General features: G+C 43.8%; 1 protein-coding gene across 1 annotated transcript in view; it reads left to right on the plus strand.

Annotated features, from left to right (window-relative positions):
* The window catches only part of PTPN13 (protein tyrosine phosphatase non-receptor type 13), a gene marked incomplete at its 3' end in the record, with an annotated part of 651945 nt that overhangs the window by 570578 nt on the left and 54860 nt on the right, over positions 1-26507 (plus strand). Inside the window, 3 exon segments of the mRNA XM_030190609.1 lie at positions 956-1099; positions 14391-14470; positions 17359-17414. Coding sequence (XP_030046469.1) covers positions 956-1099; positions 14391-14470; positions 17359-17414 — 280 coding nt within the window.

A 26507-nucleotide genomic window follows, 5' to 3' on the forward strand; every position in this document is an offset into this window, starting at 1 on the left:
CAGCACTTTCCCTTCCCCTCTATATTCTCCTCTCCCTGGTTGGCCAGCATTTCACTTTCTCTTTATCCAGTCTTCCAAGGTGGCCAGCATCTACCTTTTCCTTTTACACCCCCACCCCAAAGTTGGCCAGCATTTCATCTCCTCTTCCCTACCCCCACCCCATGTCAAGAATCTTTTCCCCCTCTTCCTTCCATCCTTCCAAGATGCTTTCATTACCCCTGTACTTCCTCCTGCAGACCTGCACCAGCCCTGATCTTAAAAAAGGTAAGAGTGCTGTAGGAGCATCAATAAGTGCTGAGAAATATCATTATTGTATATAACAAAACATCATATGTATAATGATTAGAAAAACACTAAAATTCATGTTGGCTAATGGGTGTGGCAGATGGCAGTGAAAGAGTTAAGGGCTTGATAGGGGGAGAACTCTTGTGGTGCCCTCCCTTCTCTTAATGAGTAATCCAGGGCTATAAGAAGGAAAGCTAACCTAATTGACTAAATAACTCAAACAAAAAGGATATATCTTGATTATTTATTCAAAAAAGATTCAACAGTAAATATCCTTGTGTGAAAAATTTGTGAACTCTTGCAGTGCATTAAAATTTGATACACCATTCTACCTTTATGGATTAGAGCCGTTTACAAACAAATATAAAACCAATTAAGAAAAGAACTCCATAATAAAAAAAAAGAATAAACCTAGCTCATGCATTCCAAATAAGAGAAAAAAGAGAAACCATAAAATAAAATATAGCATAAAATATAACTCTTCAGTAATTGGTGAGATCTCAGAGGAATGATTTCAGTTAAAGGTTTAGTTGAAGTTTATTACTTGTGTCTCTAAAGATATTGACATTTTTGAGATGCCTGAGTTTTGAGGGTCCTCTCTACCTGTGTCTTGTTATTCACCAATGCTGCTATTATAACAAGACGGTTGATACTTTTTTTGTGTGTACAGAGCCAAAGGTTCAGAGTGAAGACTCCAATGATGATGATGATCAGAATGAAGTCATTCAGTCTCTGCTGAACGTGGTACACGAGGAAACTCAGAACCTCTTACTATCAAACCATAATAATGCCAATTTAAGAGACCATCTTTCAGGTACAGTAAGCCATCGAGAAAATAATGATGTACAGAATTGGTCCTCTTATACACAGTCATTATGCCTTCAGAAGAATCCTTTGCTCTTTATGAGCTTGATATTCTCTAGTTTAGGTGTCTGTGATGCTCATTTTCAAAGCAGACAGTCACCTCAAAATGCCTTTAAAAAAAAAAAAAAGGTCCATCTACTAAAAATGTCCACATCCTGATTTTGGAAAGTCAGAATTTGGACTTTTCACACTGCAGTTCATCCAAATAGCAAATGGGGGGTGTCTTGTACACGTGTTTTGTGCAAGACTAGGGAGGGCCCAAAAGTAGGACCTGCAAGAGCAATTTTCAAAAGGGAAGAAACATCCGTGTCTAAAAAGGACGTTTTTGTCTAGATCTTTTTCAGTCACGTCCAAGTTACAAAAAGGTGCTCTAATTGAGCAGCTGATCACTGGAGGGATTACGGCATTACCACCCCCACCCCCTTTAATCCCTCAGTGGTTACTGTACCCCTCCTTCTCCCCTGAAAGTGAAACTGGAAAGGAAAACCAGGCTGTCTGTCAGCTGCAGGTATTATGGCCCTTTTGAACAAGGGAGGACTGGCCTAGTGGTTAGTGTAGCGGACTTTGATCCTGGCAACCTGGGTTCAATTCCCACTGCAGGTCCTTGTGACCCTGGGCAAGTCACTTAATCCTCCATTGCCCCGGGTAAGCTCTCTAGGGACAGAGAAAGTACCTGCATATAATGTGTACAGTGCTGCGTACGTCTGGTAGCACTATAGAAATTAGTAGTAGTAGTAGAAAACCAGGCTGTCTGTCAGCAGCAGGTATTATGGCCATTCTGAACAAAGTAGCAAGCAGGTCAGAGGAGGTAACCCAGTGGTAAGCGCACTGGACTGTAATCCAGAGGGGACAGGTTCAAATCCCGACTGTAGCTATATTAATTTTTTTTTTCCTGGGGCTCTCTCCAGGATCAGAAAAATGCTGTACCTAAAGATAAGACACCTGCAAACCTGAAGGCTATTGAAATGGTGTACATTCAGGTATAGTAGGCATTTTTCTTTTCCTGGAGGGATCAAAAAAAGTTACAGTGGGATTTGAGTCTGGGTCCCTTGGTTTACAGTCTACTGCAGTATCCACTAGGCTACTCAACTGTTCTACAAGGACATCTCTGTGTCCATTTCCATAAGAATGCTGCCAGACAGACGTCCCTGTGCCTTGTTTTCCCCTGTTTATAATTTAAATGTTTCAATTTGTAAAATGGTTGTTCAGGATGGATATCTCCATCATAAGGTTGTCTTTCTCACATATTTTTGAACAAAAAATCCAGACACATTTTCCTGTTTGAAAATTGCTGTGAGATGGACATTTGTTTTGGATGTTATGAAAAGGATTTCCCAATTCTGACTTGAATGTTTTTTTTTGAAAATGCTCCTCTATGGCTTCTTTTACAAAGCTGCGCTTTTGATTACTGCGCAGCAAATGAGAGGAAGCTCATTCAATTCCTGTGGGCTTCCTCTCATTTGCCGCACAGGAATTGCTAGCGCGGCTTTGTAAAAGAAACTCTAAGTAAGGCACCTAATTTCATTCCCTTTCCCTAGCATCACCCTCTTTTTAGGAACCTAAATTTAGGAATGTTGTGAATATAGATTCTGAAATTTAGGATCTCGGGACACAACTTCAGTTTTGCACAGTTGAGTACATAGACCATGTAAAAATTAACCTGTTAACATATACAGCAAAAACTGAGCTTCAAATTTAGGGCTTTATTTACTTAGGGGCCCTTTTATTAAAGTGCTGTAAATTATGGACTTAACATGTTTTAATGCAGGACTTTCCTGTGCACTAAGCCCAGATGTAGGGGGTCTTTTACAAAGCAGTGCTAGCGTTTTTAGCTGGCGCTAAACGCTGAGACACCAATAGGAGTATAATAGGCGTTTCAGCGTTCAGTGCAGGCTGATTTGTAGCGTGAGCTAAAAATGCTAGTGCAGCTTTGTAAAAGACCCCCTTAATGCATTACCCTTTAGATTTTTTTTTTAATGTTCCCATTAACATGTACCTGCAAAAAACTAATGCAGGAAGGAACACTTTACATTTAGGAAGCGCTAAGTGTTCCCACATGAATCAAAATGTGCTAGTCAAATAATGCAGGAACACCCTCTCTCCACCCATGACACACCCTCTCCTAAAAATATTTTTTTTAAATCACTAATGCTCGGGTTACTGTGTACTAACAGGCAAAATACCGCAAAACACTTTAGCGCACTTCTGCAGTAGCCTGTTGGCACACCCTAACTGCACAATAAGGGCCCCAAAGCTGTTAACATGTTAATGTGAATTCTCCGAGGAAAAGCAGGCTTCAATATTCTCACAAGTGGGTGATGCCAATCCACTTGAGCAGGGTCTCCTCAGCTCTTCATTATACATATGAGGAGAAGGAGTTTTTCTTGCCCTCTCCTCATTCGCTCTGTCTTAGAGAGCTATTTTTTTGTTCCTTCCAGCTATTTTTTCATCTTTATAATTGAGCTCCTCTTGTTGGAACCTATTTTACCTTACCTTTACTTTCTTTAGCATTGTTTTGCCCGGTTTTAAGTTTTATTGTTTTTCTGTCGTCATTGGGCCACGTTTAGGCGGTGGAACTCTCAACTGGATTAAGGGTTTTCTAACCACAAGGTTCGTGCCTCTCAGCTGGTCACAGCTCAGCAGATGTTGAGATTGTTGGGCCACATGGCTTCCCCAGTGAACGTTATACCCATGACACGTCTTCACATGAGATCAGTTTAATGGACCCTGGCTTCTCAGTGGTATCAGGGGTTCTCCCCACACACGAGAACATACAACTTATACCACGAGAAGACAAATAGACGCGGATACTTTCTGGCAACAGATATACAACAACAATTGGACAGCACAAACGGAATCCATATATTACCTCTCAGAATGGGACAAAAGATGCAGACACATACTAGATGAAACAGCACCCTTACAAATAAGAACTTCACGTAGACACAACTCGACACCGTGGTTCAATGAAGAACTGAAAAATCTAAAAACACAATCAAGGAAACTGGAACACGTATGGAAAAAAATAAAAGACGAACAAACACTTAACGCATGAAAACAGCTACAAAGGCAATACAAATACGCAATAAAACAGACCAAAAGGTCGTACTACAAAACTAAAATTGGGCCGGACTACAAAAACACGAAGAAACTATACCATCTTGTGAAAAACTACTAGACACAACACTGGTCACCACAACCAACACTGACATCCCATCTGCAGACAGCCTTGCTAAATATTTGAATGAAAAAATCATAAACCTATGCAAAACCCTACCTCAGAGCACCATGGACACAGAAAACTTCATTAATGGTCTAGACCCAACCCCTGGTGAATACCCTGCTGACTGAATAAGGTCAAATTTCGCTCTACTCAGCTCCGACACAGTTACCTAGACGATTAAACAATACTCAAACAGCCATTGTCAACTGGACACCTGCCCCAGCTACCTAATACAATCTGCCCCCCCCCCCCCCCCACCGCTTCATAATAGATCTCACATCCCACTTAAACTTCATGCTTCAACAGGGTATCTACCCTCAAGAAAAAGGAAACATCCTGCTCACCCCAATACCAAAAGACACCAAGAAAAAAACAAACAACATTACCAACTACCGCCCAGTAGCATCTATCCCATTAGTAGTCAAACTAATGGAAGGACTGGTGACCAAACAACTAAATGACTACATAAACAAATTCACTATACTACATTAGTCACAATCAGGATTTTGACCCCTACACAGCACCGAAACAGTACTACTCACTCTCCTAACCAAATTCAAGCAGGAAATAGCAATAGGCAAGAGCATTCTCCTCCTCCAATTTGACATGTCAAGTGCATTCGACATGGTTAACCATAACATATTGCTTAGACTCCTAGATTACTTCGGAATCAGTGGTGGCACTCTCAACTGGATTAAGGGTTTTCTAACCACAAGAACATATCAAGTGAAATCAAGAACAAATATATCGTTACCGTGGAAACCAAGTTGTGGAGTACTGCAAGGATCACCACTATCACCGATCCTTTTCAACCTCATGATGACTCCACTAGCCAAGACCCTATCCACCCAAGGCCTCAACCCATTTATCTGCGCTGATGACATTACATTATACATCCCATACAAACATGATCTGGCGGAAATCACCAACAGAATCAAGCTAAGCTTAAACATCATGAATTCATGGGCAAATGCATTCCAACTAAAACTCAGTACAGAAAAAACAGTCTCATCTTCTCATCCCAATACGATACATACAAACCCACAAACATTAACACCCCAAGATACACCCTCCCTGTCTCAGACAGCCTGAAAATTCTCGGAGTAACAATCGACCGCAAACAAGACATTAAAGAAATCTTCAATGAAATCAACCAAAGTCTACACATCATGAACACATGGGCAGATGCATTTTGTTTGAAACTAAATGCAGAAAAAACTCAATGCCTGACACTCACTTCCCAGTACAACACGAATGAATTCACCGCTATAAACACACCAAAACTAAACCTTCCAATCTCAGAAACGTTAAAAATCCTTGGAGTCACTATCGACCGCCACCTAACATTCGAAACTCATGCAAACAACATAACCAAAAAGATGTTCTTCTGCATGTTGAAACTGAAAAGAATAAGACCATTCTTCCCAAGATCCGTCTTTCGCAGCCTAGTGCAATCCCTCGTACTCAGCCATCTGGACTACTGCAACTCACTATACGCAGGTTGCAAAGAGCATATACTGAGGAAACTTCAAACAGCCCAGAATACAGCAGCCAGACTCATCTTCGGAAAACCAAAATATGAAAGTGCAAAACCCTTACGAGAGAAGCTACACTGGCTCCCACTCAAAGAACGCATCACTTTTAAAGTATGCACATTAGTCCACAAAATCATTCACAGTGAAGCCCCAGCCTACATGTCTGATTTAATAGACTTACCACCCAGAAACGCTAAAAGATCATCCCGAACTTTCCTCAACCTCCACTTCCCTAATTGCAAGGGCTTGAAATACAAGGCGCTGCACTTATCAATCTTTTCTTACATGAGCACGCAGTTCTGGAACACACTGCCACGCAACCTGAAAACGATCTTCCGCAAAATACTGAAGACCCATCTTTTTGAGAAAATTTACGGAAAGAACCAAAACACATAAAGCCCACGCTCACTGTTCAGTAACGCATCAATACAGCCACTTCTGAACTCTCATCCCCCAAAATCTCACCACATTCATACCTTTACTCACAGAAAATGTATACCAAATGTTTTCCTGTTATTATATATTGCCCCTTTTTGTCTCCCTTGTTTCCTTCAAATGTTTCAGTGCTTTTTCCATTATTATATTCCTTAACGATACTTTGACTTTGACTTGAATAACTCATCACAATGTAATCCATAACCAAGTTGTAACAAATTGTATTTCCATGATTCATAATGTATTGTAAGCCACACTGAGCCCGCAAATAGGTGGGAAAATGTGGGCGGACAAATGCAATTAAATAAATAAATAAATAAAAACCTATCATTAGAGACCCAAGTGAAATCCACCATAAAGAAAATGTTTTTCTCAATGTGGAAACTCAAAACGCGTAAAACCATTCTTCCTGAGGGAAATATTTCATAACCTGTTACAGTCCGTGGTACTAAGCTATGCAGATTACTGTAATGGAATCTATGCGGGATGCAAGGAACAAATCATAAAGAAACTCCAGACCGCCCAAAACACAGCAGCCAGGCTTATATTTGGAAAAACACGTTTTGACAGCACAAAACCACTCAGAGAAAAATTGCACTGGTTACCAATCAAAGAACGCATCACTTTCAAAATCTGCACGACTGTTCATAAAATTATTTACGGCGACGCACCGGGATACATGACAGAACTCATCGACCTGCCAACCAGAAACACCACAAAATCTGCATGATCATACCTAAACCTCCACTACCCAAGCAGCAAAGGACTCAAATACAAATCCACCTATGCAACCAGCTTTTCCTACCTAAGCGCACAACTATGGAATGCACTGCCAAAAGCAGTAAAAACTACGCTCGACCACCTAAATTTTCGGAAAGCACTAAAGACAGACCTGTTCAGAAGAGCATACCCCACTGACCCAACATAAAAATACCTGGTCACTTGCGACACAATATAACCAAAGACCATAACGGACATTACCTGACTTTCCTTCCCCTTTTCCCTCTCTAAGTTCCCCCCCAACTGTTCCTACCATACATGTACCTCATTATACCACAATATCACTTTGTATTCATTCATGCCATGTATTTGTTCAGACCGTAATCGGCTAACGCCGTTAATGGTTATATGTAAGCCACATTTAGCCTTCAAAAGGTGGGAAAATGTGGGATACAAATGTAACAAATAATAATAATAAAATATCATGCCATGGGGAGTCTAGAAGATGTCATCTAAGTGTCCCCAGAGCTCTTCAGTGGTGGAGAATTCAATCCAATTTGACTCTGGGACTTCCATTCCAAATTCCTCAGCCACAAAAAGTGCTGACGACGAATGCGTCTCTCCTGGGATGGGGAGCTCATGTAGATGGGCTTCACATTCAAAGTGCTTGGTCCTCCCAGGAAACGAATCATCAGATCAACCTCCTGGAGCTTCAAGTGATCTGGAATGCTCTAAAGGATGTCATGGTCTCAGGCTCTAAACAAACAGTCACGGACTCTGGAACAGCGTGAGCCCTTGGGATACTGTCGACGAGCGGCAGCAGCAGGCAAAACCCTCCAACCAGGACTGGACTAACAAGCAAGACTGGAAACAACAGGACTGGAGCTGAAGCTGCAGGCAGAGCTGGAACAGACAAGACTAGAACAACAGGACTGGAGCAGCAGCTCACTCAATGCTGTGCCACACAGCACTCAGGGATAAAGGGGAGCCACTCAAAGACAAGCTGGGGAACTAAGCAGAAGAGCTAAGTCTAGACACAGACAGACTGGAGAACTAAGCAGAAGGGCAAACCAAAGCCCATAAATAAACAGAAAAACAGAAGTGCCTCACAGGCACACTACCTAGGAAACAGGACTGAAGTGCTAAACAAGCACACCAACTGTGAAACAGGGTAAAAGTGCTAACAAGCACACAGATAGACAGGAGAACTAAGCAGAAGGGCTAACCAAAGCCCACAAAGAGAAAAACAGAAGTGCCCCTCAGGCACACTACCTACGAAACATGACTGAAGTGCTAGCCAAGCACACCAACTGGAAAACAGGGCAGATGTGCTAACAAGCACGCAGATAAACCTGGAGACCTTTGGCTTTGCAAAGGCCCTGAATGAATGTCCACCACTTCCTTATAAAGGCCCTCACTATTGATGGCACAACTACAGGATAGAGGCAGGAAACACATTGAACACCAAAGTGAGGCTTGGAACACACAGGAAGTGGAAGCACTACAGGAAAGAGACTTGAAACACACTGGAAGTAGAAACACTACAAGAAAGAAACAACAATGCAAAGGGAAAAACAGACAGGAGCCAGCTCAGAAGCTAACCTTTGGGAAATAAGGTGAGTCAAAGAGGGGTCATGACCACAGTTGTGACAAAGGCTTTCAGAGATTGGCTGTCTCACCAAATTGTTCTCATCCAAGCAGTCAATCAGGTTGCAATGTATTACACCAACAAGCAAGGGGAGCACCAGATCATGCTCTTTCTGTCAGGAGGCCATCTGGTTGTGGCATTGGGCTCGCCAACATGGCATGGTCCTTCGAGCCACTTACCTGGCGGACGAAAACAATATCCTGCCCGACAGACTGAGCAGGATAATGCAACCTCACGAGTTTTCATTCAATATGGACTTAGCCCGCAAGATCTTCCGAGTGTGGGGCACCCCCTCAGTGGACCATTTTGCCACTGAGATCAACCACAAAGTCTCTCAGTTCTGTTCCGGGCTTCAGGCCCATGACAAACTAGTGTCAGATGCCTTCCTCTTCAGTTGGGGGACAGGTCTTCTGTATGCATATCCTCCAATAGTAGGAAAAATTTTGTTCAAGCTCAAGGAAGACCACATATCCATGATTCTGATCGCGCCATACTTGCCACGGCAGGTATGGTTCCCTCTTCTTCTAGAATTATCCTCTAAAGAACTGTGGAAATTGAAGTGTTTTCCGACCCTCATCACACAGAATGAGGGGTCGCTTCTACATCCCAACCTCCATTCTCTGGCTCTCACAGCTTGGATGTTGAGAGCTTAGAATTTGCTTCCTTGGGTCTTTCAGAGGGTCTTGCTGGCTCTCAGGAAAGATTCCACTAAGAGGTGTTACTCTTTTAAATGGAGGAGGTTTGCTGTCTGGTGTGAGAGGAAGGCTCTAGATCCCGTTACTTGCTCTACACAGACCCTGCTTGAATATCTTCTATATTTGTCAGAGTCTGGTCTCAAGACCAACTCTGTAAGGGTTCACCTTAGTGCAATTGGTGCTTATCAGCCTATAGAAGGTAAGCCCATCTGTGGACAGCCTCTAGTTGTTCGCTTCATGAGACGTTTGCTTTTGTGAAAGGCCCCTGTCAAACCTCCACTTGTGTCATGGGATCTCAACGTTGATCTCCTTTTCAGCCACTGAATTCCTGCCATCTGAAGTACTTGACCTGGAAGGTCATTTTCTTGGTGGCTGTTACTTCAGCTTGTAGGGTCAGTGAGCTTCAGGCCTTAGTGGTGGATACACCTTATACTAATTTTCATCACAATAGAGTTGTCCTCCACACACACCCTAAGTTCCAGCCGAAGATGGTGTTGGAGTGCCATCTGAACCAGTCAATTGTCTTGCCAGCATTCTTTCCCTGACCTCATGCCCATCCTGGCGAAAGCAACTTGCACACCTTGGATTGCAAGAGAGCATTGGCTGAGCAAAAAAGGCCCTACAGACAGTCTGACCAGCTTTTTTTTTCTTTTGATCCCAACAGGATGGGGGTCACCATTGGGAAACACACCATTTCAATTTTGCTGGCAGATTGAATTTCCTTCACTTATGCCCAGTCTGAGCTGGCCTTTGGGGGTCATGTCATGGCTCATAATGTCAGAGCCTTGGCCGCATTGGTAGCCCATTTGAGATCAGCCTCCATTGAAGAAATTTGCAAGGCTGCAACGTGGTTTGCATTCCACACATTCACATCACACTACTGCCTTGAGCAATATACTCGACGTGACAGTCAGTTCAGTCAGACAGTGTTGTAGAATCTATTTGGGGTCTAGAATCCAACTCCACCTTCCTAGGCCCGTTTTATTCTGTTCCAGGCTGCACTCTCATTCATTCAGACTATATATAGTTTCAGGTTAATCTGTGTTATATCCTCCCAATTGACCAGTGTTTGTTGTACATAAGTACATAAGTAGTGCCATACTGGGAAAGACCAAAGGTCCATCTAGCCCAGCATCCTGTCACCGACAGTGGCCAATCCAGGTCAAGGGCACCTGGCACGCTCCCCAAACGTAAAAACATTCCAGACAAGTTATACCTAAAAATGCGGAATTTTTCCAAGTCCATTTAATAGCGGTCTATGGACTTGTCCTTTAGGAATCTATCTAACCCCTTTTTAAACTCCGTCAAGCTAACCGCCTGTACCACGTTCTCCGGCAACGAATTCCAGAGTCTAATTACACGTTGTTTTTGGTGAGCCTGGATGCTAGGGATTTCCCACGTGAGAATACAGAAGTCTGCTCTTCCTCGGAGAAAGCGAAGATACTTACCTGTAGTACGTATTCTTCGAGGACAGCAAGCTTTATATTATCACAATCCCTCCCACCTCCCCTTGGAGTTGTCTCCTTTTTACTTTATTTTTTTGCTATAGTATTAAACTGAGGAGACCGCATTCGCATGACGGGCGGGAAGGCAGTCACGTATGAGCGGTGGAACGTGGCTTGTGCTTCACAAAGCTCTCTTAAAGCTTTTGCAAATGTCGGACCGGGCGACATGGATCAGCATCACCCACTTGTGAGAATATGAAGCCTGCTGCCTTTGGAGAATACCGTCTACAGGTAAATATCTTTTTATTGCAAGTTCCATTGTTCTCAGTGGAGCTCATTTTCTTAATATGGGGGTAATTCTATGAAGCGGTGGCAAACTTCTATGTGCCAGTTATGCATGTAAGTGTTCAGAATACTAGCTTATATGCACATATGCCCGCATATACGTGTGTACATGTCCCAGGTACAAAATAAGTACCTGTATATAATATACCGCTTTTTAGTGGTTACAGACAAAGCGATTTTCATATGAAATCCCATCTCCTTCCTCTTTCCTTTACATGCCATATACGCACCTGTGCACTATTCTGAAAATTCATGTGTATCTTAAATAACTGTATTTCACAGGTAGGCATGCACATGGATGGACTCTGGGTGGAGGCACACATTATCACCAGCACTTAAACACACACACTTAGTTTGCAGGGGGGGTGCCAGAGAGCCAGGCACCGGCCCTGCATCTAATATACAGGTGCTTATTTTGTACATGGGGCAATGGAGGGTTAAGTGACAGGTGAAGATCTGAAGTGTGGTTACCATATTTGGATCTTTCTTTTTATGGTGTTTTACGTAAGAATAGTGTAACCCCCCCCCCCCCCCTTTTATAATGGAGATTACTAAGTGATGGCAACCCCTCCCTAGAGAGGGAGGGAAGTTGGTTGGTAATGGAGCTGTGAGAAGCCCAGCCTAAGGTGAGTGTTTATGGGAAAGTGCTGAGGGAAAAGTTCCTGATTGTTGAATGACATTAGTGGCAGAAGTTTGGAACTAATAAATGTTGTTGGGGAGAGCACAAGGTCTTTGGTTGCTTCTGCACCTGCCGGGACCCTTGTGGAGAGGGGGTGTCCTAGATAGGTTCAAGAAACTAAGGCTGAACTAAGAGGAGGTTTGTGCCAATACAGCATTAACCATGAATTGAAGGAGAGCTTCTGGTGGGAAAGAGCCTAGGAGCAGAAACAGGAAAGAGCCTGTTCGGAGCCAAAGGTGGTTGCCCAGAGAGGTACTCCTTTGGGGAGAGTATGGACAGACAGGGAGGTCTAGTTTGAAAGAAAGATTGCTTGTTGCACCAGTGCTGCAGGCACAGCCTTAAGATGGGTAATGGACAGGAGAAGCTGTAAATATGTACATACTGCCAAGCCTCTTAAGACTTGTTATCTGAAAAGTCTCAATATCTTGAAGTATAACCTTGGCACACCAGCACACACCTGGAGTCTCTTTATTTTTCTGAAGTTTCCTTTATTGATTAAATATAGATAATTTACTCACAGTCAGATATTCAGAAGTGTTGCCCCAAGGCACAGAGACTCCATGATTCTGAGAGCTGTATCAGTGGTTGGAAGTAGAAATCTGACGAAAGGCAGCTTTATTGCAGAGGTGGGAAAATAGTTAAACAGGTAGAAGTAGCTCTGAGCTGGGTGACTGGAAAGTGCAATACCTCATTAGGGAGATATGTACAAGGTAAAAAACCGAGTTCATTCCAGGGAGTTTAGCAGGACAAGTGCTGTCTGAAGTAAGATGGAGAATGCTCACACAGGCCCAGGGAGGAGGAGGTAAAGAGACCAATAGGGACAGAGCCTGCCATCAGGTAGCAAGGGTGGTCCTAGAGGGCAGCCCTCAATTGGAGGGAAAGGTCATCCTGGCTGACCTCTCAGGACAGAGATAGTAAGAATGACCAGGAAATGGTAGCAGCCAGCTAGACAAAGGAGCCAAGCTTGGTTGAGAAAGAGAAGAGGTCATTGCAGCAGGATAGACCAATGGTAAAAGTCCTTATACAGATAGGCATGTGAGGCTGCATTACATGTGTGACTACGTTATACACAATGCATTGCTCATATATGTTTGCACTGAGAACTGCAGCAGTAAAAATCCTTAGAAGTGAGAATAACAGTAAAAGCATTGAACACTTTTTAGGGTCACACTATAAACTAATGCAAGGCTGTCAGAGGACAGACCACATACTGTAGGATTTACAATTGATCTGGAGGAGTTACACCCTATCCCTGAGTTTAGCTCTGGATTTATTGTTAGTGGATATCAAGTTGGATTATAAATTAACTGTTCGGCTACAAAAAGGATTTAAACTGCCTGTTGCAGAAAACTTCAGTAAAGTTCTTGTTGTTTCATATAAAACCCTGGACTTGAGTCTTTTCTTGGCATGAGAGTGAAACTTTCTTACTCCCGAACTACCATAGAAAAGGAAGGATGCACAGTGAAAGCCCCAGCTTAATACCCTCCCTGTAATTTTGTAGCCATGGTCTCGGGTGCCAACCCACAACAAGCCAGCTGGTGCCCGGACTGTGTGAGTGTGGTGAGATTAGGGTTACAATAGCCATACTGATCAGACTGATGTTCCATCTAGGGAGGAGTAGGTGCTCAACAGTGTGAAAACCAGCAGATAGAGAAGTATGATGATAGAATAGATACCTTTGGATCTGGCCAGGAACAACAGTGACCAATCCAAGTCACAAGTACCTGGCAGAATCCCAAAGATTAGCAAGAATTCCATGTTACTGATCCCAGGGGGCAAGCAGTGGCTTTCCCTATATCTATCTTAATAGCAAATTATGGGTTGTTTTTTTCTCCAGGAACTTGTCCAAATCTTTTTATAAAGCCAGATACACTAACTGTTGTTACCACATCCTCTGACGACAAGTTCCAGAGTGTAACTAACTAGTGAAAAAAATATTTTCTTTTATTTGTTTTAAAAGTATTACCATGAAACTTCATGGAGTGTCCCCTAGTCTTTGTACTTTTTGAAAGAGTAAAAAATCAATTTACGTTTACCCATTCTACACTACTCAGGATTTTGTGGCCTTCTATCATATCCCCCTCAGCCGTCTCTTTTCCAAGCTGAAGAGGCATTATAATATTCTTTGTCTTATTTTCTATCCCTTTCCTAATAATTTCTAGCATTCTGTTTGCTTTTGTGGCCACCACCGCCACACTAACAGTACATTTCAGCATGTTGTCTATGATGACTCCTAGATCTTTTTCTTGGGTGGTAACTATTATAGTGGAACCTAGCATCAAGTAACTGTGATGAGCAGGACCATACGGTATCCATATTAGATACTATCCTTTATTCAAGTACTGCCTGTAAAACTTTGAGGAAAAAATTATAGGACGAAGGGAGTAAACGTAAAAAGAACTGGTTTAGTCTACTTTTATTTCAAGAAAGCTTCTCAGCCACTTATGAGAAAATGCAGTTTGCTTGTTGAAGGTTCATGGAGAATAATGTTCTGCTTTCCAATTGGGAAACTTTAGGCACTAATGGGAAGCTGGCAGAAGATAAAGCAGAAGACACAGACTGCGATAGTTCTTCTTTACCTGATGACTCACCAGAGGTAAAGGCTGTTGCTTTAGAAGCCCTCTTCACAAAATCAATGTGCATATAACATAACACCTAAATCCTAATTTTAGAAAGCTGGGATATACACATCCAAATTTGCAATACATACAAATGGAAATTGGGCATGGTACGGGCAGAACTAAGGAGGGACCAAAAAATGCAGAGGAATGCATGTCTGTGCTAAAAGCGATCAATGTTGGGATTTACAGCTGTTCTCTGAGACGTCTGAGTTTCAGAAAAGTGCACATTCTTGGCAGTGCTCTACAGGAGATATTCAAAGAGGTCATCCCTTAACCCTCACTGTTTTTTTATGCACCCTGAAATTGATTGTGCCAAACATTTGCAGGCTCTTTCCTTAATTGGCACTATATAGATATGTATATTTCCAAAATGGTATTCATGTATGTGCTGACACATAGACATTTAGGACCCTGTTTACTAAGCTGCACTAGAGGCACACTAACATTTTTAGCACACACACTAAACATATAGATGCCCATAATATTCTTATGAGTGTCTATACGGTTAGTGCATGCTAATTTTTAGCATGCGCTATAAATGCTAGCATACTTTAGTAAACAGAATCCTTATTTATTTATATATTGGGGATTTATAAATCACCTTTATGAAGAGATTCACCCATAAAGGTGGTTAATAAATCCCAATAAATAAATAAATGTCTATGAGTCAGCACATACATGTCTGTAGGTAGACATATATATGTGCCATTTTGGAAATTACATATCTATATGTTGCCAATTGTATGTATGTATCTACATTAATCTTTATAAAATAGATGATCCTTCTACAGGTAAACAGTGCATACATGTCCATTCCTGCATGTATTCCAAAATAGGCTCTACATTGGCAGGGCCGCCAGGGGGGAGGGGGGCCCAGTGGGGCAAGATTCCCCTGGGCATGGCAGCCAAGGGGGGCCCTGTGCCAGGATCCCAAGTAACAAAATAATTTGATGCATTTACCATTCGTGCGGGAGCAAAAACTTTTACCGCCCCCCTGGAATGGTAAAAAGCCTTGCTCCCACTGTGAAAAGAAAAAAATGCAATTACTACTCCTACAGGTCCGACATCTCTGTGTCTTCCCCACCCCCCCTCCCCAGCCACGGTCTCTACCCTATGGAGCCGCTGACAACAATCCCCATAGGCCTACTCTGAGGTCTTCCCTCTGCCAGGTTCCGCCTTCTGATGCAAATTTCTGTTTTCCAAGAAGTTGCATCAAAAGACAAAGTACTGGACCCACAGAGATTGGGGGAGGCACTGAAGGGAAGGGAGAGAGGTGCTGGAGCCACTGGAGGGGGGTTGCTGGAAGGAAGGGAAAGAGGTGGTGGACCTATGGTGGGGGAGCTGGAGGGAAGGGAGAGAGGCGCTGGACCCGTGGGGGGGCTAGAGGGAAGGGAGAGAGACGGAGGTGAGGGTGGGGTGCGCCCCCTTAACATTTTTTGCCCAGCTTTGTCTCTCAGTGGCCCTATATGTCTGTTCTAAAATAGTACTGGAATTGTACAAGTCCTGAACTGGACGTCTCAATACCAGTTTATATGTTCTGTCTAAAATCAGCCTTCACATATATAACCTGCAAATGGAACAGCAATATGATGTAATTTTAAAATGTCTTTTCATTTAAAACATTCATAGACCATCTTCCCAATAAGTCAGTTTACTCATAGCAGTGTACAGTCATAACTTTTTATAGACATGCTATATAATAATCTTCACACTTCAATTTCCTCAATCCCAGTTCTTAGTCTTCCAACACCATTTCTTCACACTTTTTTTTCCCAATAATTCTTCAAAAAACCTTTACATTCTCGCCTCAGTAGTGCAAAATTGCCCAAACATAACTTTATGGCAAATCTAAACTGCACTAATTTCTTCATCGGCTCTTATTGCTTGTATATCATTTTATAACACTTATCTTAAGTATATTCGGACTGGGGGCTCAAAGTCCGAATATACTTAAGATAAGTGTTATAAAATGATATATAAGCAATAAGAGCCGATGAAGAAATTAGTGCAGTTTAGATTTGCCATAAAGTTATGTTTGGGCAATTTTGCACTACTGAGGCGAGAATGTAAAGGTTTTTTGAAGAATTATTGGGAAAAAAAAGTGTGAAGAAATGGTGTTGGAAGAATAAGAACTGGGATTGAGGAAATTGAAGTGTGATATATTGTAGTTCCCAGTAAGAGATTTACACACAATACTGCCTGGCTTTGATATAGTAATCTTCTGCATTTGAATATGGTGGTATTGGAAAATTGATTTATTTTATGTCGTAGTAAGTTGTTATATACAGAGATATGTACTGAAGGGTACATATAGATGTCTACTTTTCTTTATAGAATCCAAGCAGCCAAAAACAAACTTACATTTGAAGTGCAATCACTTACACCAGCCCTATAGCCCAGTTAACAAGAGTGTGTGCGTAAATGAAAGACTTCCCCGCCCACATTCCACTAGACTCTGCCTGTGGCCATGCTCATCAGCAAAGTACATTCCATCAAATCATGATGTCTGCTCTTCTGTTAGTTGGTATTCTATAAGAGATCATTTACGTGCTTAAATGACTAGAATGTGACAGTTTACATATGTTTTCCCACTTAAAAATAGGGAGCTCCTTAGAGACTTACCCCCTAAACATATTGTCTATGCGTTAACTATGGGATGATGGTGAGCAGCCCCCATCCCCAGTTAATGTGAAATTTTGCAGTTATGTGTTAATTTTGTCCATCGATGTACCATAAATGCACATTTTTAGCACACCTCAGTAAAAGGGGCAAATAATGTCATGTGTTCAAGATTATTATGAGATTATTTCTTTCTCAGTTTATTGTAAAATAATAATGGTTTAACTGTTCTTGTTATTAACAGCTTGCAAAGATAAATGGTTGTGGGGAATATTTTGAAGGTAAACACATACCTGAGAGGTAAGAATCTTGCTAGAAATAAAATGTGTTTTAGATGCTATCTGTGGTTTTGTTTCTATGATTCTGTTTCAAAGAAAATGCAGGCTGAAAACTTGAGATTAAATTGAGAAACAAGACAACCTTAACGTTTTTTAGGGATAGACGAAGCAGACTTTAATCCTTCTTTGTATTTATATCTTGAAATTTTTATATAAAGCGCTTTGTGAATACTTGTTTCTTTTTTCGTCCCTTTCTGAATGCATGATCTATATAAATAAAACCCACCTCAAACATTCTGAAGCTCACTCCGTGTCAGTAAAGCACTAAAGCACTGAACTCCTGCACTCTTGGTAGGACTCTTGTTAGGCTAGGGTATCAGGAACACTCACCCTCACTCATAGGTCCGCCCTCAGCCACGCCCCATCTCTCTATATAAAACGCACCACCAACGTTCTGAAGCCTCACTTTTCCAACGTTCTAAATGTGAGGCGCCAGAGATCAATTTTTCATCCATGACTGTCTGCCCCGCCCACACGTCAAACGTGATGACCTCGTGGGCGGAGCAATGACACTCACAGACCGTGTAGCACGTCTGATTGGCTGAGTTGGGTGAAGCCAAGGATGACGTCGCCAGCACAGCTGCTCCACAAAATACAAGGAAAGGGGGAGGAGTAGGGAAACACGCGTAGCGTGTTTCCCTACTCCTCCCCCTGCCTAGGAATTCATGCAACTCAGCACCCCCCCTTCCAATACAAACACCAAACAAAACTCCCCCCCCCAATGCATCGGCACCTTTTTTTGCGGGGCCCCCCCCCCCCCCCCCCCCGTGACACTCCGGCCGAGTCCTGCACTTAGTTTTTTTTTTTAACACTCACAACGCGCGAACGATGCAGCCGGCAGCGATTGAAAGAGGCTGTCTGGGCTGGCGTCTCCGTCGGAGCTTCCCTCACCCTCTGCAAGTCCCGCGAAACAGGAAGTTGTAACAACGAAGGCGGGACTCGCAGAGGGTGAGGGAAGCTCCGACGCAGACGCCAGCCCAGACAGCCTCTTTCAATCGCTGCCGGGTGCATCGTTCGCACGTTCTGAGTCTTAAAAAAAACAACTAAGTGCAGGACTCGCCCGGAGTGTCGCGGGGGGGGGGGGGGGGGAAGGATTGGGGAGAGAGGGAAAGAGGGAAACCAACAGAGGGAAGGATTGGGGAGAGAGGGAAACCAACAGAGGGAAGGATTGGGGGAGAGAGGGAAAGAGGGAAACCAACAGAGGGAAGGATTGGGGAGAGAGGGAAAGAGGAAAACAAACAGAGGGAAGGATTGGGGAGAGAGGGAAAGAGGGAAACCAACAGAGGGAAGGATTGGGGAAAGAGGGAACCCACCAGAGGGAAGGATTGGGGAGAGAGGGAAAGAGGGAAACCAACAGAGGGAAGGATTGGGGAGAAAGAGGGAAACCAACAGAGGGAAGGATTGGGGAGAGAGAGGGAAACCAACAGAGGGAAGGATTGGGGAGAGAGAGGGAAACCAACAGAGGGAAGGATGGGAAGAGAGAGGGAAAAACAGATGGAAGGATTGGGGAGAGAGGGGAAAAACAGATGGAAGGATTGGGGAGAGAGGGGAAAAACAGATGGAAGGATGGGGAGAGAGAGAGAAAACAGATGGAAGGATGGGGAGAGAGGGGAAAAACAGATGGAAGGATGGGGAGAGAGAGGGAAAACACAGATGGAAGGATTGGGGAGAGAGGGAAAAACATGGAAGGATGGGGAGAGAGAGGGAAAACAGATGGAAGGATGGGGAGAGAGAGAGAGGGAAAACGGAAGGATGGGGAGAGAAAGAGGGAAGACGCTGGATGGAAGAATGCAGAAAGAAATAGGGGAGACACTGGAAGGATGGAGAGAGAAAGCAGAGCTGCTGGAAGGAAAAGGGGAATACAGAAAGACTGGAGAATAAGAGGAAGGGGCATGGGGAGAACAAGGGTGAGGAAAAGATGAAAAGCCACAGCTAGATGAAGGAAATTAAAGAATGGATAGTAAGAATGAATTAAATCTGGGCAGAGAGAGAGCCTGAAAAATATTGAAGAAAGCAAAGAAAAATGAGACAAAAATGACAAATGGCACAGAAGAGTTAAGCGAAAACAAAGGAAAGCAGAATCACAGACTGGGACCAATATGCAAAGAAAAACAGTCACCAGACAACAAAGGTAGAAAAAAATCATTTTATTTTCATTTTAGTGTTTGTAATATGTCAAATTTGAGAATTTACATTGGCTGTCTTATTTTGCACTGGGTATACTGGAGCTGTAAGAGCTTACAGAGATTATTTATCATGAAAAAAAAACACGTTATTTTTTTCTCCTATAGTACTATAATATTTTCAATAATGTCTGTTTATATGCGCCATGGCTGGTATAGGGGGTGTGGTTAATGTGAGTGTGGCTATCATAGGGGTGGAGACATATGTGGTGACCCCGCCCATAATGAGTACCGGCACCTCTTTTTCTACAAAAAAAGCACTGACTACAGGCAACGCGCAAACACGAAGATCAGCCTCCTTTCCTTTCCAGGGTCACAGTTCAAATTCCTCACCTCCACCCATGGATCTCATTTCTCATCTACAGGCAACACACGAGCACGAAGATCCGCCTCATTTCCATCCCAGTGTCAGAGTTCAAATTCCTACAGCTCACCCACACCCCCCCCCCCCCTTCCGATACCACAACTACTACTTATCATTTCTATAGCGCTACTACACGTACGCAGCGCTGTACACTTGAAACCCCTCCCCCCCATGCATCTCACTTTACATCTACAGGCAACGCACGAGAACGAACATCTGCCTCCTTTAAGTTATGACAGCAAGGAATCACCCTGACAGCAACAAATCACCCACTCCTTTTCCTAGCAACCAGGAAGAGATTTTGCAACCAATCAACGATGGTCTTATTGTTGGTGCTCCTGCGCTTGGGGCTGACTACTACTCTGTGCTCTGAAGAATTGTTTTCGCGAGGCAGGGTTACAAATGACACAGCTTCCCCCTAGCAGATTGGGAAACACTTAACATGATCCTAAAAGAAGCAACTCCTCCACCCCTCTTCCAACAGCAAGCAAACCAGCTGAGCAAGCTCGCTCCTGAAGTGTTAACGTTGATGTGGCAATAAAAGGGTTAAGGGCTGCAGTCGCTGACATGGTACCATTGTGCTTCTGAGGGGGAGACGGAACAGAAAACACAGATTTCTTTTACATTCAATGTGTATTTCCCATGTTAACATGAAAAATACTGAGGGTTTGGTTGGCTTTTTAGTTTTCCACTTTGCAATTCACTTTGCTGCGGTTCTGCTTCCTTGGGAAGTACTGTGCATGATAAAGCACTTTCAGCAGTGCTTTTGCACTAAACCTGCAGTTCACAAAACAACATTTTTGAAAGCTTTCTTGCCTTTTACCTTATGCTTACAAACATTTAATTACTTGAAAGGAGTATTGACAATTCTTTTACCAGCATTTCATTCCTGAAATACCTCAGTCAGTAATCTCTTTTCTTCACACACACTCACTATCGGTCTCACACAGTCTGTCTCTCTGTCTTACACACACAAACACTCTGTCAAAAAGGACCGCACCTGTGGTCCTACACAGGGCCTCCTCCTTCCTCATTATACACCCTTCACTATTACTCCATCTCATTACAATACTTTAATATTAAATATTTGGTTAACAAAAAACAACTAATCAATATAACCTTGCTAGCGCCCGTTTCATTTGTGTCAGAAACGGGCCTTTTTTACTAGTTGATAATAAGCTTTTATTTAGAATCATGAAATCTTTAACCATAATTTATTTTATTTTATTTTATTTTTGTTACATTTGTACCCTGCGCTTTCCCACTCATAGCAGGCTGAATGCGGCTTACATGGGACAGTGGAGGGTTAAGTGACTTGCCCAGAGTCACAAGGAGCTGCCTGTGCCTAAAGTGGGAATCGAACTCAGTTCCTCAGGACCAAAGTCCACCACCCTAACCACTAGGCCACTCCTCCACTTGTACCATTCCTATGAGTATCTAGAGTGCGAGTGTGTCTGTTTTCCGTAGTTGCATGGATAACGGATTGTGATTGAAGCGATCAAGGCAGAACACTGTGGTCCTCAGTTATAAGCATCACAATAATGCCATACTTCACATTTCTACTATAATAAAATGCACCTCCAACATTCTGAAGCTGACTCCGTGGCTTCAGTGAAGGGTTCATAACGGTGTCACATCTCTCTCTGCCCCATCTCTCTCTGCCCCGCCCTCACGTTAACACGTGATGACGTCGAGGGCGGAACAGTAACAGTGAAGGGAACGCTGGAGTTGCCAGGCAACGGTATGCCACGTCAGACACATAAGGACCTATCAGAGAGAAGTGTATGGTAAGAAGGGAGGAGCGTCAGGAAGGATCGCTGCACAGTTGCCAGGCAACGGTATGCCACGTTAGACGCATGAGGGACCTATCAGAGGGAAGTGTATGGTAAGAAGGGAAGAGTATCAGGAGAGAAGGGGTCATTTTCTGTGCAACACGACGTAGGAGAGGAACATCGCTGGAACGAGAAGAACATTGTTCCTATGTGTTCAAAGTTTGGAAAGGTATGAGGAACTTATCGCTGGGTGGCTGGAGGGGGGACAGGGGAGAGAGCAGAATCGCTGGGTGACTGGAGGGGGGGCAGGGGACACAGGACAATCGCTGGGTGGCTGGAGGGGGGCAGGGGAGAGAGCAGAATCACTGGGTGGCTGAAGGGGGGGCAGGGGATACAGGAGAATCGCTGGGTTGCTCGAGGGGGGGGGCAGGGGATACAGGAGAATCGCTGGGTGGCTGGAGGGGGGCCAGGGGAGACAAGAGAATAACTGGGTGGCTGGAGGGAGTGCAGGGGAGACGAGAATCGCTGGGTGGCTGGAGGGGAGGCCAGGGGAGAGAGGAGAATCGCTGGGTGGCTGGAGGGCTGGAGGGGGGCAGGGGAGAGAGGACAATCACACACACTCTCTCTCTCACAGACACACTCGCACCCAGTCTCAGTCTCACTCTCTGTCACACACACACTCACACGGTGCTGCCAACCACGCAGATGGGGGCAGAGGCAGGGCGTCCTGAGACCACAGGGGGGGAGGGGATCCTGAGACCACAGGAGCGGAAGGGGGTCCTCAGAACATGGGGGGTGGGGTCCTGAGACTGCAGAGGGAGGGGGGAGGTATCTCTGTCACACACACACTCTCTCTCTCTCTCACACACACTCTCTCACTCAGTGTCTTTCTCTCTCTCACTCTCACACAGTCTCTCACACTATGTCTCACACTGTATCACATTCACTCTCTATGTGTCACACAGTCCGTCTCACACACACTCTCGGTCTCACTGAGAGTCTGTGTATCACACACATACTCTCTCACACTCTGTCTCACACACACTCTCTCACACACAGTGTATCTGTGTGAAACACACTCTCTCTCACAGTCACTGTGAGGCATATTTTCAAAGCACTTAGCCTTCCAAAGTTCCATAGGTTTTGTGTCAGAAACGGGCCTTATTTACTAGTCTCTAATAAATCCATTTTATTGTTCAAAGATTGGGACTTTTCTTGTTCAGCGAGTTTCTTCTGCTCCTTTGTGTTTCCAGCTCAAATCAGAGCCATCAGCCTTCATTCATCATTACCTTTTATTTTTAACCCTATTTTCTATCTCCCAAGCCAGTCATTACAGTAACAGTCTTCATCTGGGTTTGTATTCATGGAAACTAACAGGTAGAAAAAGCGAAAGCTAGAAGGATGCTTGGGTGCATAGGGAGAGGAATGGCCAGTAGGAAAAAGGAGGTGATGATGCCCCTGTGTAAGATTCTGGTAGGACCTCATTTAGAATATTGTGTACAGTTCTAGAGACCTCACCTTCAAAAAGATATTAACATGATGGAGTCGGTCCAGAGGGCAGCTATTAAAATGGTCAGTGGTCTTCATCATAAAGTGTATCAGAACAGACTTAAAGTTCTCAATATGTTTTCTTTGGAAGAAAGGCGGGAGAGGAGAGATATGTTAGAGACATTTAAATATGTTGCATAAATGCATAGGAGGCGAGTCTCAGTTCTGGAACGAGGGGGCCTAGGAAGAAGATGAAAGAGGATAGACTCAGAAGTAACCTTAGTAAATACTTCCAAAAAGAATGGTGAATTTGTGGAACAGCCTCCCAGTGGAAATGGTGGAGATGAAAACTGTATCTGCATTCAAGAGATCTCTAAGAGAGTGATAGGGAGAATAGATAGCATGAATGGGCAGACTGGATAAGCCCTATAGTCTTTATCAGCCTGCATGTTTCTCTGTTACTTCTAGCCACTAGGTGTCACTGTTGCATGATAACTAAAACTGGGGTTTTAAACATCTCTACTGTATGCCTAGCCCAGAATGATTCAGGAAACAGAATACCCGATCAACAATCAGACTCTCATCCTCTGCAAGGAAGTGCACAAACAGCCAAAATGAGAGTTACAAAATTATCATAAACCTAAGCCAGAACACTAGTAATCCATAAACACAATAAACTGATAAGACTGAATTGTTTCAGCTGTTTGAATATTTTGATATTCTTTTAATGTTCTAGAGCAGTGGTTCCCAAACTTTTTCAGTTCACGGAACCCTTCATGTCCGAGCAATTTTTCAGGCCCCCCCACCGCCACACAGGTCTCCATCTTTTTCTCTGCACAAATATAACAGTGTTAGGGTGTCCCTATAACCAGCCTTTCCAAATGACACACTGCTTACGATTTATAACAAATTACTACTCTACCTATGAAAAGTTATTCCGTTATTATGTTTCCTCTTTGTACATCTGTATGCTGCACAAGCCAGCATGTTTAAAAATATGAGTGAGATTAAATAAAAAGTGCTACCAACAATAAAGAATGACAGCTTAGATGCAGCAGCTCATAGGTTTGCTTGTTTTGTTTTGAATGGGAAGAGAAACATAGACTGACCTATTGGCTTCAACTTTTTGATTTCATCCCAAATGCCATCTGCTCTCTGTCCCCAGTGGCCGCGACAAAAAAACAAACAAACGCAGGGCCGCAGCAACCTTCAGACATGCTCTGCCAGCTCTGCTGGTCAGTCCTCTGCCCCTACTAACGTCAACTTCCAGTTCCAGGGGCAGAGGACCGGCAGAACTAACAGCACATGCTTGAAGGCTGCTGCAGCCCTGCGCTTGCTTTTTTTTGTTTTTGTTTTTCTGCTGCTGCTGTCTGCAGTAGTGGTTCAGGTTGGAAGGGAGGTCGGGATTTGCTGCGGCACCCCAGAGAGTTTGCTGTGGCGCATAGTTTGGGAAACACTTTTCTAGAGGATTTTGTTGTAGAAATTTAGAGTGCTATTATATTTATTGCATAGCTTTTAGGCAGTGTTGAGACCATCAAGTATTGTAACATAGTAATAGCAGTAAATGATGGCAAATATAGCAACATGGCCTATCCAGGCTGCCCAATAAAGTGGTTAGCATTGTAATTGCTGTTCTTTGCCTGACACTAAGAAAAGAGAGCGGTGCCACTGAGTATGAGACCAGTCGAGGATTTCCCCTAAAGAGGTGGATGTGAAACGGGCTCCCATTGGGATAGTCTGTTAATAAGCTATCCTGCTTATTTTCGAAGGAGAAGGGCAGCCATCTTCCAACACAAATCAGGAGATGGCCGGCTTTCTCCTAAGGCCAGCCAAATCGGTATAATCGAAAGCCGATTTTGGCTGGCTTCAACTGCTTTCCGTCGCAGAGCCTGCCAAAGTTTAAGGGGGTGTGTCGGCAGTGTACCAAAGGCAGGATGGGGGGGGGGCGTGGTTAACAGGTGGCCGGCCCCGGCCGATAATGGAAATAGAAGGCCGGCTCTAACGAGCATTTGGCTGACTTTACTTGGTCCTTCTTTGTTCACGACCAAGCCTTGAAAAGGTGCCCGAACTAACCAAATGACCACTGGAGGGAATCGGGGATCACCTCCCCTTACTCCCCCAGTGGTCACCAACCCCCTCCCATACAAAAATAAATTAAAATTTTTTGCCAGCTTCTATGCCAGCCTCAAATGTCATACCCAGCTCCATCACAGCAGTATGCAGGTCCCTGGAGCAATTTTTAGTGGGTACTGCAGTGCACTTCAGGCAGGCGGACCCAGGCCCATCCCCCCTCCCACCTGTTACACTTGCGGTGGTAAATGGGAGCCCTCCAAAACCCACCCGAAACCCACTGTACCCACATCTAGGTGCCCCCCTTCGCCCATAAGGGCTATGGTAGTGGTGTACAGTTGTGGGTAGTGGGTTTTGGGGGGGGATTTGGGGGGCTCAGCACCCAAGGGAAGGGAGCTATGTACCTGGGAGCAATTAATGAAGTCCACTGCAGTGCCCCCTAGGGTGCACGGTTGGTGTCCTGGCATGTGAGGGGGACCAGTGCACTACAAATGCTGACTCCTCCCATGACCGAAGGCTTGGATTTGGCCGGATTTGAGATAGCCGGCCTCAGTTTCCATTATCGGCGAAAACTGAGGCCGGCCATTTCTAAGTCCAGCGATCTCAACATTTAGGTTGACCTAAATGTTGAGATTTGGCCGGCCCCGACCGTATTATCGAAATGAAAGATGGCCACCCATCTTCTTCGATAATACAGTTGGCTCCGCCCCTTCCTGGGGCCGGCCCCGGAGATGGGCGCCCTTAGAGATGGGCGCCTCGCCCCCGTTCAATTATGCTCCTCTAAGTCTCTTTGTCTCTCATATGCTCATTTTTGTGAAACAATATGAATGCTGATAAATGCAGATGTAAATGTTGACCAGACCCGCTAGACTTTTTAAGGACTGTGAGAAAAAACAACAACAATATTAATTAACAAAAATTTAAAAGTCACTATAAGAGATCACAGACAAAATTGCATTCTGGACTTGGAGGTTTTTTGGTTGAGCCAATGATTGAATATAGCTCTGAACGGTGTCTTGGTTTCAGCAACAACTGAGGCTCTTTTTCCTCCTACCTAGAGACATTAAGAGAGAGTGATTTTTTTCTGAACATACTGGCAAGCTGAGACTGATCACTATTTTCTAGTTTTGAGTGTAAACTTAGAGTACGTGATACTTTTCTTCATTTGAGTTTTTGAA

This window comes from Microcaecilia unicolor, chromosome 2 (genome assembly GCF_901765095.1).
Source record: "Microcaecilia unicolor chromosome 2, aMicUni1.1, whole genome shotgun sequence".
NCBI lineage: Eukaryota > Metazoa > Chordata > Amphibia > Gymnophiona > Siphonopidae > Microcaecilia > Microcaecilia unicolor.